Source organism: Oratosquilla oratoria, chromosome 17 (assembly GCF_046742065.1).
Source record: "Oratosquilla oratoria isolate Oo_2021 chromosome 17, ASM4674206v1, whole genome shotgun sequence".
Taxonomy (NCBI): Eukaryota; Metazoa; Arthropoda; class Malacostraca; order Stomatopoda; family Squillidae; genus Oratosquilla; species Oratosquilla oratoria.
The window spans coordinates 10,443,808-10,462,124 of NC_134793.1; the positions used below are offsets into that span (position 1 = coordinate 10,443,808).

At 36.4% G+C, this 18,317-nt stretch overlaps 1 protein-coding gene across 3 annotated transcripts in view; it reads right to left on the reverse strand.

Moving 5' to 3' along the window:
• Window positions 1-18,317, reverse strand: part of LOC143034396 (uncharacterized) — a 308,834-nt gene that overhangs the window by 26,317 nt on the left and 264,200 nt on the right. For 2 of the 3 annotated variants that reach the window (XM_076200382.1, XM_076200384.1), the window contains 4 exons: window positions 12,210-12,315; window positions 11,604-11,728; window positions 8,774-8,907; window positions 2,780-2,977 (listed from right to left, as the gene is read on the reverse strand). In XM_076200382.1, coding sequence (XP_076056497.1) covers window positions 2,780-2,977; window positions 8,774-8,907; window positions 11,604-11,728; window positions 12,210-12,315 — 563 coding nt within the window. The remainder of the gene's footprint in view (window positions 1-2,779; window positions 2,978-8,773; window positions 8,908-11,603; window positions 11,729-12,209; window positions 12,316-18,317) is intronic. The other variant, XM_076200383.1, reaches the window with a different exon arrangement.

The following is an 18,317-nucleotide window of genomic DNA, read 5'->3' on the forward strand; positions in this document are numbered from 1 at the left end:
AGCCCCAATTTTCATCCCAAAGAGTGAAAATGTCATCTACGTATCTAAACCAAACCATGTCTACGGGTTTAATGGTGGGCAGAAGAACAGACTCAAAGTATTCCATGTACAGATTGGCCAGTACAGGAGAGAGATTTGAACCCATGCTACAACCAAATTTTTGTCTGAAAAAAGAATTCTGGAAGGAAAAAACATTTGATGTGACACACAGGCGAATAAGCGCAATGATTTTTGAAACGGGAAGTGGGAATTTGTCCTGAAATGGTTGTAGCTTAGTTTCCAGGAAGGATAGAACGTCATCAATACAGACATGAGTGAAAAGAGAAATTACATCCAGGCTAAGCATTTTCCTACTAGAAAAATTCCCTTTTTTTATTTTTGTGATGAAATCCTCTGAGTGTTTTAAATAAAAAAAGGGAATTTTTCTAGTAGGAAAATGCTTAGCCTGGATGTAATTTCTCTATTCACTCATGTCTGTATTGATGACGTTCTATCCTTCCTGGAAACTAAGCTACAACCATTTCAGGACAAATTCCCACTTCCCGTTTCAAAAATCATTGCGCTTATTCGCCTGTGTGTCACATCAAATGTTTTTTCCTTCCAGAATTCTTTTTTCAGACAAAAATTTGGTTGTAGCATGGGTTCAAATCTCTCTCCTGTACTGGCCAATCTGTACATGGAATACTTTGAGTCTGTTCTTCTGCCCACCATTAAACCCGTAGACATGGTTTGGTTTAGATACGTAGATGACATTTTCACTCTTTGGGATGAAAATTGGGGCTCATTCGATAACTTCTTTGCTAATTTAAATTCCTTAGCCTCGAACATTAAGTTTAAAGTTGAATGGGAAGAACAAGGTAAGCTACCCTTTTTAGATGTTCTTATTGTTCGTGACGGAGACAAGCTTGCTTTTACCGTCTATAGAAAAGAAACCCATTCTGGTAGTTATCTTCATTTTTTCAGCAGTCACCCAGACAAAGTAAAAAGTAGCGTCGCTTCAGGTTTATTCCTTCGAGCCCTTAGAATTTGCAGCCCCCAGTTTCTTGAAGGAGAATTTAACATTATAAAATCTCAACTTAGTAATTTAGCTTACCCGGATTGGTTCTTGGTCAAAGCCCTCAGCCGAGCGAGATCCAATTTTTTCAACACCACCCCCACTTCCTCTAATTTTTCATTGGGTAAGAGCTCTTTAATCGTTCCCTTTTCTGAATCTTTCATTCCCTCGACCAAGTTTCTTCCCAAAGACAAATTAAATTTGATTAATTATTACCCTAACACCATTAATAAAAAGGTGGTAAATGTCCATCAAAGGTTAAAAGAAGAACAGAGCCAAGGGGTTTATTCGATTCCGTGTAAAGGTTGTGACTTAGTTTACATCGGACAGACTGGAAGGGATTTGAACACCAGGATGATTGAACATAAACGTTCCATTAGATATGCACAAGATAGCTCAGCTGTGTTCCAACATGTTAAGCAATTTAAACATTGTTTAGATTGGGACAGAGCTGAGCTTATTTATAAATCCAGATGTGAGTTCAGGAGAAAAATGGTAGAATCTACGATCATTGAATTTCAGCCCAACATGAATATTTCAAAGGGCCAATGGTCCCCGGACATAATGTCCGGACTCTTCATCTCCAACCTAGTGAAAGCTCATTTGCCTCCTGACCTCACATACGGAGTGAGAATAGGGTAGAGATATCTTCCCATGTTCCCCTTTCTTTTGTTAAGGGCGCTACTTAAACAGTACGCCCTCTCTCTTATTTGTATCTACTGAAGAGGATTGCAGTTTGCAATCGAAATATATAGATTCCCCGTTTCCAGTCTTTTCTACTCCAACAGTGGTTTCTACGTTATTGACAAATGTGTGTGATTACATTTTTCACCTGTAATATATATATATTTATATATATATATGACGTAAGCGGAATAGGAAACACAGGAGTCTTAGTCTTGAGTTTATTCCTGACTAGTTTCGGAGGTATGCTTTTTCATTCCTTTGAAAAAGCATACCTGCGAAACTAGTCAGGAATAAACTCAGGACTAAGACTCCTGTGTTTCCTATTCCGCTTACGTCAACCTGTCAGAATGTCTCAACATATATATATATTATATATATATATATATATATATATATATATATATATATATATATATATATTCCATTAAATTTTTACCGGTGTTTCCAAATGAATTCCCCAAACACCCCGTTTCCTAGACTCGCCTTGTATCGTCTATTTTTCTCTATTTGATTTCCCCTTACACCATATCTCACCTTAGAGTTCCCCTATCGTCTTCAGAGTCCAGTTCTTTCCCCATTCAAACCCATTGAAACTCTTGAGCTCCCCATGCTTCTCTAGAATCCTGACTCCTTCGAGAACCATACAGAACATCCATATATATGTATATATAATATATATGTATATATATACATATATATTTATAATTATATGTGTATATATATATATATATATTATATGTGTGTGTATGTATAATTACATATGTATATATATATATTTATACATATATGTTATACGTTTTATATATATAATAAATCGCTAGTAATAGTTATATATTCCAAACAATCAGGTCCGGTCATCGTGAGCTTTGAACTCGGGTTTCTATAAGCGTGAGTCACTATCATTACCCCTGTGTCACACAATGTTATATGACTAATATATATATATATATATATATATATATATATATATATACACACACACACACACACACACACACACACACACACACACACACACACACACACACACACACTCACCTGTGAGAACAATGTGAGCCTGCTTCTGCCTCTCCCTCAGTCTGTCGTATTGCTTTCTCAAGGACGAGATATCCAGGTGTCCCCCTCCGCCTCCACTTCCTCCTCCAATGAGCATGTTGCGGGGAATGAAGCCCCCCTGCCCTGATGCAGACGAAGTTGTTGACGAAGATGAGGAACCTCGCGAAGTCTCGGACGACGCTGTAAAAAGGGAGTCACTATAGCGATCCAAGTGTGACCATATGTCGGCCATGAAAAAAATTGTGACGTCAATTCGCTTTTAGATCACCTATTATGACGCCTTTCCTCTTTCAACTCCCCCCCCACCAACTGTGACGTCATGTCGGCCATGAAAAGAGTGACATCATGTCGCTTTCAGAACACTCAACGCCATTTGGCCTCAAAATGTTACACCATGTTAATTTTGTTCTGTCTTGCTCCTCCTTATCCATCTAGATTTTCTTACCAGACTGCGACGGGCTGATACCCCGAACGCAGCGAATCACCAAAGAAAACTCGCACCAATGAATTACTAAAAAAATTATATATATACATATATATATATATATATATATATATATTTATATATATTATGTATATATATACATATATATATGTATATACATACATACATACATATACCAAGGCTTTTTCACCCTTACAAGGGAAGTAGCCAAAAAGGAAAAGGCATAAAATCATTCCCACCCATTCCATCCCTGAATACACTCCACATCCCTCCACCCTCCCTCTTATCTTAGCACCTCCTGGATGACGGGTCATCCCTGCACCTTGTCCACTGCCCTGGGTCAGAAGCAGTGTCGCAAGAGACATCACATCCACAGCAAGGCCGCTTCATTAAATCGGCGACCCCCCCATGGTTAAAAGGAAAAGACGGGGAAAAATCCCTTCGGGCTGCGTCAAATTTTGCTCACACATACTACCTCACCCCCCATGCATTCCACCTCATGCATCACAACATCATCCATATACAACCATTCTCCATTATCCCCTGTCTTCTGTCCTCTCCCGTCCTTCCTCAACAGACATTCCCCTCTTCCCCAAAGCCCCCTTCACTCCATCCATCCACCTCATCCTAGGACGTCCCTTTATGTTCACTCCCTCCACAGCTGCCTTCCATACCTCTTTTACTAGTCTTTCTTCATTCATTCTCTCCATGTGTCCAAACCATCCTAATACTCTTTCATCAACCCTATCTCCCAACTCCCTCTCCACCCCTGTTCTCCTCCTCACCTCCTCATTTCTCACTCTATCTAGCCTAGTAACCCCCATCATACTTCTCAGACACCTCATCTCAATCACATTCAAACTCCTTCTATCTTCTTCTCTTATGTTCTATGTTTCTGCCCCATACAGTTCTGTTGGCACAATCACTCCTTCATACAGTCTCCTCTTAGCATCCATTCCCAAATGTCTATTCCTCATTACACTCTTCAATCCACCAAGGCATTTACTCGCTTCTCTCAATCTACATTCTACCTCCACCTTTACTCCACCTTTTCCTGCCACATTTGCACCCAAGTATCTAAAACTATCCACTTCCTGCAGTTGCTCTCCCTTAAAGGTCAGATATCAACAGATATACCATTCACTAAAAATCATCGAAAAAGTACTTTTTAAAAGCATACAAATAAAGTTTTTACCTATTACAGAAGAATTTATTCAGAAAATTCACTTTTAATTGCGCCTCGCATACCACTTTTCCGAAGTCTAGATATTCAGAATAACAATATTGTTTGTTTGGCAACTGTGACGTCACGAACGCGGAATTCCCCGAACCTTTCCCGAAGCGCACGGGCGGAATGTTTCGAATAGCAGACGACGCAATGAAATGAAGACAAAACTGTTTTTTGCCAAATTTGATAAGATGTAGATGGTGGAATTATATAGAATACTGTCAGTATGTTTTTTTTATGTACATTAAACTGTAAATACAAAAAGTTATGGAAGTCTTGATATCTGACCTTTATAGGTCAGATATCAAGACTTCCATAACTTTTTGTATTTACAGTTTAATGTACATAAAAAAACATACTGACAGTATTCTATATAATTCCACCATCTACATCTTAGCAAATTTGGCAAAAAACAGTTTTGTTTTCATTTCATTGCATCTGCTATTCGAAACATTCCGCCCGTGCGCTTCGGGAAAGGTTCGGGGAATTCCGCGTTCGTGACGTCACAGTTGCCAAACAAACAATATTGTTATTCTGAATATCTAGACTTCGGAAAAGTGGTATGCGAGGCGCAATTAAAAGTGAATTTTCTGAATAAATTCTTCTGTAATAGGTAAAAACTTTATTTGTATGCTTTTAAAAAGTACTTTTTCGAGCAATACGATGATTTTTAGCGAATGGTATATCTGTTGATATCTGACCTTTAATGCTCACTTCCAGTCTGCTGCCACTTTCAATCCATGAACATCTCATCACCTTACTTTTACCCACATTTATCTTTAGCTTTCTTCTATCACACACTCTCCCAAAGTCTGTCACCAACTTCCTCAATCCCTCCTCCGATCCTGCCACAAGCGGAGTGTCGTCAGCAAACAACAGCTGGCTCACCTCCCACTTTTCTCCATGTTCTTTAACCATCTCCAATCCCTGACCCACCACCCTTGCATTTACCTCTCGCACTACCTCATCCATGCACAAGTTGAACAGCCAGGACGACATAACGCATCCCTGACGAAGTCCCACCTTTACCTCGAACCACTCACTCTCTCCATTTCTAATCCTGACACAAGCTCTACTACTCTCATAAAAACTCTTGACAGCTCCTAGAAGCTTTCCTCCTATCCCGTATATCCGCAAAACCTCCCACGGTGCCTTTCTGTCTACCCTATCGTAAGCCTTTTCCAGATCCATAAAAGCCCAAAAAAACATCCTTCCTCTTTCCTATAGCTTTCTCACATATCTGTCTTACCACAAAAATCTGATCTACACAACCTCTACCCGTCCTAAATCCACACTGTTCCTCACCAATTACTCCCTCTGTTCCTCTCCTAATCCTCTCTCTCACACACACACACACACACACACACACACACACACACACACACACACACACACACACACACACACACATATATATATATATATATATATATATATATATGTGTGTGTGTGTATATATATATATTGTGTATATAAATATATATATAATATATATATATATATACATATATATTGGGTGTATATATATATACATATATATATATATATATATATACATATATATATATATATATATATATATATATATATAAATATATATATATATGCGAATGGTGCTTCGTCGCAAAAATTCCATGGATTACTAATTAATTGATGAGTTTATTCATTCATTTAAGCTGCGAACGATAACTTAAACTAAAGTGATATTCACTCCCAAAAATTAAACTAAAGCGAAATTCACTCCCAAAAATATCAATATGGGTAATACCTAATCACATGAAACTTCAGATATAAGGCCACAGTTTTCAAGACGAAAAAAAAAATCCTTAGCTCCATCCCTCGTTAGCCAGAAAAAACTACTTAGAGTATAACACGTTCATTATCTTAAAATAAGATATTATATATCTGTAAGTGGGTTGATTTTATTTCATGCACATTTCTCCTAGGTAGCTCTTGTATACTCTCAGATATTGCTAAATGAGCAATTTTTTCTTAAAAAAAAAATAAATAAATAAATAAATAAATAAAATAGATTTATTTTACTTTTTTCTAATTTATTTATGTGTTTGTTTGTTCATATTCGTTTATATTTTTAAAAGGATGCAAATCATAGAGAGTCTTCACACAATACATATCGCTTTCTTCATCACGTTTGAATACGCCATTACCAACAAAATGGCGACATGCCTCTGATAATTTTTGTCAAGAACTCAAAAACCTAACGAAATTAAGTGGCCAATTGTGCACTCAGTCACGGTGGTAAGTTCCTAATATTAGACACATCTTAACACTAAACCATCACTAATGCCTTTAGGGGTATAGCAACTACCTATTCACCCACTAGCTAGATCCTTCTCTACAGGGACTGTGGGATCATACAGGTGTCCAAGCATCCTTGCAGGTGTAATTGATGGACGCAGGTGCATGAACTTCAAGGTTGCGGCAGAAATCAACCCCCTACGTTCGTGTGGAAGTGGGTATTGAAAATAAGACCTCTACATTGTGTGTGTGTGTGTGTATGCGTGCGTGCGCATGTGTGTGTGTTTATGTGTATGTGTTGTATTTGTAATATGAAGGGTAAGAACTATGTGTGTGTGTGTATTCACCTTGGTCTTTGGATCACGTGCTGGACCCGTGAACGACAGCAATTTCCCTCCCGGAAGAGAGCTCAGAGCTCGTATGACCGATCTATGGGTAATGCTGTGACCTTACACGCACACACACACCCAACTCCCCTCCCACAAGAGTTGAAGTAACGACTCGAAGCGCAGCGATACTGAAATTATTTCAGCCCTGGGCAGGATTCGAACCCGGACCGCCGTAGTGACAGTCGGGGACTCTACCAACCGCGCCACCGAGTCGTGTGTGTGTGTGTGTGTGTGCGGGCGCATGTGTGTGTTTGTGTGTATGTTGTATTTGTAATATAAAGGATAAGAACTATGTGTGTGTATATATTTACCTAGTTGTATGTTACGGGAAGGGGAGCTGTGCTCGTGTGACCCGTCTTTGTATCTCGCAAGATCAAGTTTGTTCTTAAAATCTTATATGATGTTTGCACACACTATTTTTTCGTCCAGTTTGTTCCAGATGTCTATCACTCTGTGTGGGAATCTGTTCTTTTTCAGGTCTCTTTTGTAGCTGTCCTTTTTGAGTTTCATTGCATGTCCTCTTGTTTTTCCTCTGTCCCACTTTAATAAGTCCTCTCTATTAAGGTGTTGCTTGCCTTTCATAATCCTGTAGATGGCTAGTAGGTCCCCTCATTCTCTTCTTTGTTCCAGGATCGGCAATTCCAGTTTGGCCAATCTTTGTTCCTATGTCAAGTTTGAAAGTGTTGGGGTCATCTTTGTCGTTGCTCTTTGTATTCTTTCTAATTTTCTTATATTCTTTTTTGTACTGGGTGACCATATCATCGCTGCATATTCCAGTTTTGGCCTTATCAGTGTTTGTAATTTTTTTTTTTTTATCATTTCCTTATCCAGGTATTTAAAAGCCACCTTTATGTGTGTGTGTGTGTGTGTGTGTGTGTGTGTGTATGTTAGATAGAGTGGAGGGGAAGGAAGGGATGAAATCCTATTAGAATACTAAATCCTCTAAAGCCCAGAGGAAGATGTGTTGTACTTTACTAAATTTCGTCCTCTGACTACATAAAACTACGCGTTGGCAACCCTTGCAGTTGGCACCCTTGAATAAAGAAAAAATACTAAGTATGATACAAGCTTGCCAACTGTCTCATAAAAACCCTGAAATGGGTGTAGGTTGGGGTTGGGTTTGGGATTAGGTGATGTCGTCGGGGTTGATTGCAACAGTCGCCTTCAGGAAGTGAAAGCCAAAGCCATGCAAAAAAAAAAAAAAAAAAGTGGGGGGGCGGGGGTCATCAAATGCTCTTCCTAGCTACGTCATTACCCCGTCTTTCTAGAACCATGCCGGGTAAGGGGTAACGTTCGGGTGTCCCTTTTTCACATTTAAATTTTATTTGATTCCTAGAATCGGTCTACATCTTCCTAGTTTGCGCTAAAGCTTCCGGAAGTTGCAAAAAAATAAATAAATAAATAAAATGGAGAAATAGGTAAAAACATATAACGAAATATGTGAATACAAAGCTACAATAAAGGGCTGGAAATAATTTTAGTTTACACTGAGACTATTTCTCAAAAAAAAAGAGAAAAAAAAGAAAGAAAAGAAAAAAAAATTGGTGACAACTTGATGAAACCAAAATACTCACTCTCGCGGATACATGCCAAGGATGCATTTAATCCTACTTGTTTCCCTAGAAGCGTCATGGACACATTAAGGACATACTCACTCTTCCTGAATTTCCCGGATATGCCAACGTTATACTCACTCTTCCGGAATATGCCGGAAACGCCGAAGGCGGCCGCCACCACCAGCTTGTGGTCGTCGTCTTCGTCTTCGCCTTCTTCGTCAGCGTAGAACAGCCTGAGGGAGGAATAATGGACGTTCACTGATGACGCCCACTCGTGAATACATTCGCTGTTAATGCCTGCCAACTGGTTGGTTCGCTTGTTTATTCATTTCTTCGTTTAACTTTATTCTTAGCATCCAACCTGGTCATGGACCAAAAGGTCATCTGTTGGTAGGTTAATCCTTTGTAAACGTTTTCAATTTTTGTTTCCGAAAGAACATCCGATTCAAAGCTCCAAGAGTAAGTGAGAGAATTGGCAGAGGAGAGTTGCTAGTAAACCTTCCAGAGAACTACAACAGCAATGAACACTTTTTTTCTATTTTCCAAAAGCGTGTAGGTCATAAATGGATATGGAAAAGTTCAAGTGGAACAACAAAGACCGAAACTGACTTCATATTACAAGATGAGAGCAACAACGTTAGCGATGTTATTGTTATAAATCAAGTAAATATTAGTGGTGACCATACTCCAAAGTCAAAGTAATCAGTGAAAAAGATGGGCTATGCTGATAAAAACTACGAAATTGAAAACAGAGATGAACTGAAGCTAAACATGCAAAAATAGAAATAGAAAAATAATGAATAAATAGATCAAATGTAATGATATAGAATAATATAAAATGATGTATATAGAATAATATAAAATGATGTATATAGAATAATATAAAATGTATAATATAGAATAGAATTAGAAAGGCAAAAAAGAATAAATAACGGTCAGGTCTAGATTCCATACTCGCTAGTAGATGACGTCACGGGATCATATGCAAGGATGTATACGTGAATTGTACTGCAAATAAAAATAGTGTTTTTACCAGTAGAGATTTTCCACCTACATGTATAGGCCTACATGTATTTTAATTGTGCTGCTGTAAATAAGAATAAGTGATTTTCCACATACATGTATTTTAATATTGAGATTTTCCACATACATGTATTTTAATATTGTTCTGCTGTAAATAAAAATAAGACCATTTTTATATAAAAAAAATTCAAGTCTCTTGTCTTTTCCTAGCAGTTCAAACTTTTTTAATGTAAAAAACGTCCACCCAGTAATAGTAATATATTTATATATTATATAATTCATCATTCCACGTGAAAAAATGTTATAAAGTTTTGATATTTTAATTTTCTTCCATAAAAGAAGCTTGAAGTCTAATATTGCGTTTTATTTGGGCCTCTGAATGTCTTCCGTCACATCGGACTTCGGAAAGTTCCGAAAATACCCGACATTGCCCGAAGTGATAACAACACAAAGACGTGAAGTCATCTACTAGCGAGTATGGAATCTAGACCTGACCATAAATAAAATGCAAAGACCTCAGAAAAAGAAGAGAAACGTGAATTATATAGAGGCAACCATCCGGAAAGGTATCAAAGAGGCCACAGACAGACTAGCTTTAGGAAGGCAGTAAATTATACTTTTGAAAGATAGAAATGGGGGTATTATGAAATGTACAGACAATGATAGAAGAGTGTAAAAGAAATTTCTCCAAGAGCTTTACTTCATTCAATACAATAGTTCAGCCTGTAAATTTGTCTGTTTGTTACAAATGAAGAAGTAGCATTGGCTGTAAGATATATCAAACGAGGAAAAGTAATTTAGGAAAAATGACATCAGTAAATCTTGTAAAAGATGATATTGAAGAAGTTCACCATAGTTAAGCTCAACACTATATCTAGTGTATACGCAAGGAAAGTGCTTCAGAACCATGGTGCAATGCTCTAGTGATTTTGCTTCACAAGAAAGGAAACCAGAAAGACCCTAGTTTTTACTGAGATAAGTTTGTGATCTAACATTTGAAGATTTTCCCAAGATTCTTAAAAATGGGTTATGTCAAGGTTTAGGTCTGTGTATCCTAACTTGGGTTGCTAGCACCCTTTAGGGATTCGGAAATAAATCTTAGGGGAAATACTGAATACATGGCAGTACTTCACCCCACTATTTTGTATTCGTCTAATAATCGGATGTTAACCAGAGTCAAGGAGGTGCTAGACCGCTTAGACCTGACTACAGAGGTGCTAGGGTCGGATAAGGTTAAGAAACGCTGCTTTAGATGAAAATCAGGTAGGCTGATACTCCACCATCTACAGACACCAATTTAACTGATATAGAAAACGACAGAATGCAACAAATTATTGCGATTCTTTTCTAGATTACGAAATAGGAAGCGTGTTTGTCCCGAATTCGATCAGTTCTGGGTTCGAATATTGCATTTCTGTCCTATTCCCAGTAGTAAGTGTTACCTGCCCCAACAGTCCAAGCGAATAATAGGGCAAAGGTGACTGCTTCAGGCGCGGCTACTCAGCGCCTCCTGGCATAGGCTCCTCACCTTTGACTATGCAAACAGGGAAGTAGGTTGCAAATGAACGCATTGTAAGGGTTCTACAGAACATTTATGCGAAAGGCACTATTATGCAGTAATTCGATTATATAGAGATACAGGAAAGATAAAGATCGAGAAATGAGTACGGCAAGGAGATGCAATTTCGTCCAATCTATTAACAGCTCGTCTGGAAGATATTTTCAGAGTTGAGTTGGGGAGAGAAAAAAATAAAGAACATTAAAGCCCCTGTCAAATAGTGTTGTAAATAAATTGGAGCTAGAGAAGAGATAGATGTATGGATGCACGAATAAGAATACTGAAAAATAAAACGAAGAGAGAACGGGAGACAACGACGAGGGCACCGCGTCCCGTGGATTGCCTCACCTGAGTCCCTTCCGGGCGACGGTGGAGACAGACGCCCCCAGGGTCCACGGTGTGATGTTGTAGCGGTATTTATCCCTGAGCTCGGATAGACCCGGGAAAGGGAAGGGCGCCATTGTCACGATAGTCTGGATGAAATGATGATAATTGTGATAACGATTAACATGAAATTAGCATAACGTTAACATGACTTTAGCATAACGTTAACATCACTTTATTATAACGTTAACATAACATTGATGTAGCATTAACACAATAGTAACATTAGCATAACGAAAGATAATATTTTATTAGCTTATACATACACAATCTTCTAGGGGTGTCATGAGATAGTTGAAAGACAAATTTGGTCTTGGTTCGATATTTTCTTTATTAATCACTTAATTAATTTTCTGTTTATACTTGTCATTTATTTATCTATTTATTTTTATCTTTTTTAGAAAAAACAAAGAATTTTGTTCCATACTTCTGTGAACTTTGCTATGATAATGCAAACATGCAAAAGAAACAATACAAAACAAGCAAAATAATTACGTAAAAAATATAACAACGAAAGAAAAGGTAACAGAGGCGGAGGTGGGGATGGGGGGGAGGGGGGGAGATACTTACTTGGACAAGGCGATTAGGTTCCATCGTCCCGAAAGCTAGCATCTCCCTTGTCAACACACCCATGACCGTGTAGAATTCGTCTGCACTCCTCACTTCCACAATCCGGCTGCAAAACAAGGAACAAATGTCAAATACAAGGTCACTTGAGATCATATATTTATTCAGATGTTCCCCTCTTCGCTGCTTTAAATTGTACAACGGCGTCACAGACGCCCTTCTTTAGTGTCGTATTACACTGACTCACGTTTAGCGTGATGCAACTAAGGCTCACAAAATGGCGAAATTATTCAAAAAGAAAATGGTAGGTTATCGTTGGAGTTGCTTTTATACATGTATGTATGTATGTATATATATATATATATATATATATACACACATGTATATATGTATATATACATATGTATATATATATATATATACACATGTATATATGTATATATACATATGTATACATATACGAAAGGCTTTCTCCCCCTTACAAGCTAGGGAATTGTTTGATCAGGGAAGATTCAATGATTTTTCTTTTAAAACTATATTTAGATTTGAATATGATTCTTGCCTCGTCCCAATTTATGCGGTGATTATTGTTGGCGACATGTTGGATGTGCTGTCTAAGAGAATTTCAGCACATCTGCAGGACGGCGCCTTAATTAAGAAGACACTACCTGTACGAGCATGGACTAACACTAAGAGGCACCACCACCATCATTGAAAGAAATAACGACACCAGAAGATTAAAGATGACAGAAGCGGTGCTAATTTACAACCAAAAACCCGCTATTAATATCCAACAGCAGCCTGAACGTTACTAACAAGAAGACAGAGGATACACCCCGCGCGCTGATTGGCGGGCGGACGTTTCGGCACTCCGCCGATATACACCGTCATTCTCTGTCAACAATTTAACCAGACAACACCTCCTGAAGATGGCCAATTAGGGCCGAAAGACGTCTAGAGGAAAACACCATGGACTTCAGTACTCTACTCAGAAATCTGCATCCAGACGACCGCACATTGGTACGTAACATAGAAAAGATATTCTATAAACAGAATAATGCTATCTCAGCTGTTGAGTTTAACAACGCATGCATTATTAATGGCCTACTTCCAAAATATGTATATATATGTATATATATACAGTATATATATATATATATGTATATATATATATGTATATGTATATATATATATGTATATATATATATATGTATATATATATATGTATATATATATATATGTATGTATATATATTAATATGTGTATATATATGTATATATATATATGTATTTTTGCAGAAACCACCGGGAAATTGAAAAAACAGATACCGAGCGTTTTCGTCTATTCAGACATTTTCAAAGGTACAAAAAAGCAATACAGAAAGAAACAATAAATACATAAGAAGACAAGGATACTCGGAGAGGTCCCATGTTACATTTTATCACACACAATTTTGTCAATAATAAAATTGTCCAATTTGAACAAGCCCAAACTCAAGTTGATGTTATTTTTCAAAAATGCTAGGAAGATGGATTAAATTTTCGTGGTACGGAATTGTTAACATATTTTTATAATTAAATGGTTTGACCTGCGAAGTATTAAGAAAACATTTCCTAGCTTTGATTTTTGTTTTATCAATAAGATGTTTTGGATATTTTAATTTTTTTCTAATGTCTTAGATGAATTGTATTTCTTGATCCAAGAACTCAGGGGAACAAATTCTATAAGCTCTCAGGAACATTGAAGAAAAAACTGACAACTTGGATTTTTGACTGTGATACGAGTAAAAATGAATGTACGAAAAGACATTGGTCGGCTTCCTGTAAACGTCAAATTTAAAATATCTTCCACATCGGTAAATATTTACATCTAAAAATGGTAACATATTATTTTCTTCAACCTCTACTGTGAATTTAATGGAATGCACCAAATTATTTAAATCTGACAAAAAAGTATCCAAATGTTCATTAGGCCAAATGCATAATATGTCGTCAACGTACCTGTACCAAACTGCATTAATTGGAAGAATGTTTGGTAATAACTCTCTTTCAAAAAACCCCATATACAAATTGCTAAGAATTGGAGACAGACAGTTCCCAATGGCCATACCAAATGTCTGAGTATAAAAGTTTCCATTAAATTCAAACTTAGAGTCTATTACACATAATTTAATTAAACTAATAGTAGTATGAGCAGGGAGTGTAAAGTCATGTTTCTTTAATTCTTTTTCTAGAAATCCTAACAAATCTAAAACCGGGACTCGGGTGAATAAACTTTTAATATCGAAACTAACCAACTTAAAAAAAAGTGAGATTATGTCCAAGCAGCTTTTCGGTTAAGTCAACATTATCTTTGATATGAGAGTGGGAAATTGTCCCAACAAGAGGACTAAGAAGAGACACTAACCATTTGGACAACTTATATGTGCAAGACCCAATAGAACAAGTTATGGGCCTAACTGGATTATTAACTTTATGAGTTTTAATTAGACCATACATGTATGGAAGTGACGAAGATACAGTAACACATTTTTTATCAGTTCGTCGTTACCTTTTAAAAAAGAATTAAAGAAACATGACTTTACACTCCCTGCTCATACTATTATTAGTTTAATTAAATTATGTGTAATAGACTCTAAGAAAATTTAATCCATCTTCCTAGCATTTTCTAAAAAAAATTGGTATCCAGATAGTATTCAAAAATAATAATAAACTTAAGAGTCTGTTAATTAAAAATTCTCCAAGAAGTAAAGAAGGATGTAATTATAACATACCATGTAAAAAATGTGATTTTTATTTATATAGTCCAAACAGGCAAAGGCTTAGAAAAAAGAATAGGCCAACATAAATATAGTATTAGAACGGGGCAAGTGGCCAGTGGATTATTTGTCCACCAATGGGATTATGGTCATAATATTGACTGGGGAAATTCTAAAATAATTACTTCTTGTAATAATATTATAGAAAGAAATATTATTGAATCTTGTTTTATAAAAAGAAATTTTGGAAATAACATGAACTTGAATTTGGGCTTATTTAAATTGGACAATTTTATTATTGACAAAAATGTGTGTGATAAAATGTAACCTCTCCGAGTATCCTTGTCTTCTTATGTATTTATTGTTTCTTTCTGTATTGCTTTTTTGTACCTTTGAAAATGTCTAAATAGACGAAAACTTTCGGTATCTGTTTTTTCAATTTCCCGGTGGTTTCTGCAAAAATAGTTTATCACGTGTGTTTTGTGATTTCTTTGCATATGTATATATATGTATATATATGGATATGTATATATACATATATGTATATATATATATATATATATATATATGTGTGTGTGTGTGTGTGTAATATATATATGTATATGCAATAAAAACACTAGAAGCGTGTGTTCACAAATGCGTAAGTAACCACTAGGAAAAGTAAACTAACGAGGCAATGCTCTTTCATATAATTACATCATCAGTGCAGATACAAAGAAAGAATTCCTTCTTTTTATCTGCACTGAAGATGTAATTATACGAAAGCGCTAAGCTTCGTTAGTTTACTATTCCTAGTGGTTACTTACGCATATATGTATATATATATATATATATATATATATATGTGTGTGTGTGCGTGTGTGTGTGTATATATGTATATGTATATATGTATGTATTAATATTATAAATAGGCAGATTTTGTCATAGGCATATTTCATTAAGAAATGGCTATTTTTGCTTTTTTTTTTCCTATATGCATTTGCCATGTTTCTTTGTATGGAGTTATGATCCTTCGAAAGGTGGTTTATGATATCACTATTAGCGGTTATGTTTGCTTTGTCGCAATTTCTAGTTGGAGACCATTCATAAGCAGCTGTATGGAAATTCTATCTGATCAGAATAAGAACTGTTCCGTTGAGTTATGTAATGATATTTATTTCCTTAAGTTTTCGTTCTTCCTCTTCAGTGTGGGAGATTATTGGTCATCTGAGAGTGGTTACCTGTTAACTCAGGCACTGATGAAATGTCACGTGCTTGGGAGAGCCTTCAACCTCATGTGACGAAATGTCGTATGCTTGGGCTTGTGGCGTTTTATCTCGTACTTGGATTTGTGGTGTTATATCTCATGTTTGGGAGGGCCCTAAGGTCATCTGCTTGTATAATTATATGTGGGCTGAACTCTTTAATGTTTAATGCTTCTAAGATTGAGAGGTGTCTGTTATCTGTACATATTTTCAAAATCTCAATTATTTATTCCAGGATGTTTCTTGTTAGTGCTATGCCATGGTTTTTAGGAGCTCCTGATGTCAGATGGTATGAAAGGTGACGGGATAACCTCATTGTCGTCATGCCAGTATAGATGGAGTGAGGACTTCATGGTTCCCTTGTACACATGTGAACCTATAAATGACTTTGCAAAAGCTTTTGATACCGTCCCCCACGAAAGACTACTTACTAAATTAGCTTCGCATGGAGTAAGTGGCAGCCTATTAAGATGGACTAGAAATTGGTTGAATATTCGAAAACAGAGTTGTTTTAAATGGCAAAATTTCTAGATGGAAAAATGTTACGAGTGGAGTTCCTCAGGGTTCCATTCTTGGGCCACTTCTATTCATAGTATATATAAATGATATAGACCACGGACTAAAATCTATTGTCTCCAAATTTGTTGATGATACAGAATTGTACGGGATGGCAAATGATCACTTCAATCAATTAGATATTCTAGAAGATTTAGATAAATTACAGCAATGGTCTGAAAAGTGGCTAATGAAATTTAACACAAGTAAATGCATGGTTATACACATAGGTAAAAATAACAGTAAGTACGATTACAAGTTATTTGGAAATTCGTTAACAAAAGTGGATAGTGAGAAGGATCTAGGGGTAATTATCAGTAACGATCTCAAATCATCCAAGCAGTGTATTTCGGCCTCTGAGAAAGCAAATAAGAGTCTAGGACTGATTGCGCGATCTTTTGACTTCAAAAGCTCATTTCTCATTAACAAGATATAAATCGTTAGTTCGTCCACATTTGGGATATGCTGTTTCTGTATGGTCACCGAATCTCATTAAAGACATTGGCAGATTGGAAAAAGCACAACGGCGAGCCGCAAAACGGATTCCAAATATAAAAAATAAATCATACGAAAATCGACTAAAACATATGAATATGTTTTCCTTAAAAAAGCGTAGACTCAGAGGTGACTCGATACAGGTATTTAAGATTCTATAGGGGATTGACAACATCAAAAGTGACAAAATTCTTACACTGAATGAGAATCCGACAAGAAATAATGGTCTAAAACTGTCTGGAGATCAATTTAATTTGGATGTGGGTAGAAACAACTTCACCAACCGTGTAGTTAATGAATGGAATAAACTTCCTGCAGAGGCAGTGCAATGTAGTTCAGTTCGAAGCTTTAAGATTTGTTTAGACAAACATTTAAGCAAGATGTTGTAATGACTGCCATTTATTCTATATTATTTGATTGTTATTATTTGTCTGTTTATTTATTTGCTTGATTTCCATTTATTATTATTTATTTGTCAGTTTATTATTATTCACTATTTACCTGTTTGATTATCATTTAACCTATGTATTATTTATTTTATTATATTATAATTTTTATTTTATTTTATCTATTTTTCTATCATTTATATTTTTTTCGCATCCGACCTAGTTATGGACCAAAAGGTCTCCTGTCGGCGTGCTTCGCCTTTGTAATCCTTTGACATGTGATTTCTGAAGTTCCTTTCTCTCTTGGGGGGGGGGCTTGTTTTTAAGTAGGAGGTAGCTGATTTTCTTTTTCTTACAATAAATCACCAAGTTAAGTATTTTCTCTCGGTTGACAGGTTTAATGTTCGTCTTTATATTATGTTTCATTATACATTCATCTTCTGTATGGGCTGACGAAAAAGTAAATTTGTAATAGATGTTAATTTTCTCTTTATTTTGATTATTGTTATCATCATTGTACTAGCCGTCTATTATTTTCTTGGTCTGGTGGTAAGTGCTTGGGAGGAGCACTCGATTTCATTGTATACTCGTACTTGTTTCCATGTGCTACATTGGGTGAGTGCTCTTTGGATGTAGGCACCGATGGTAGAGTCCTTATATTTTTTAGGGCACT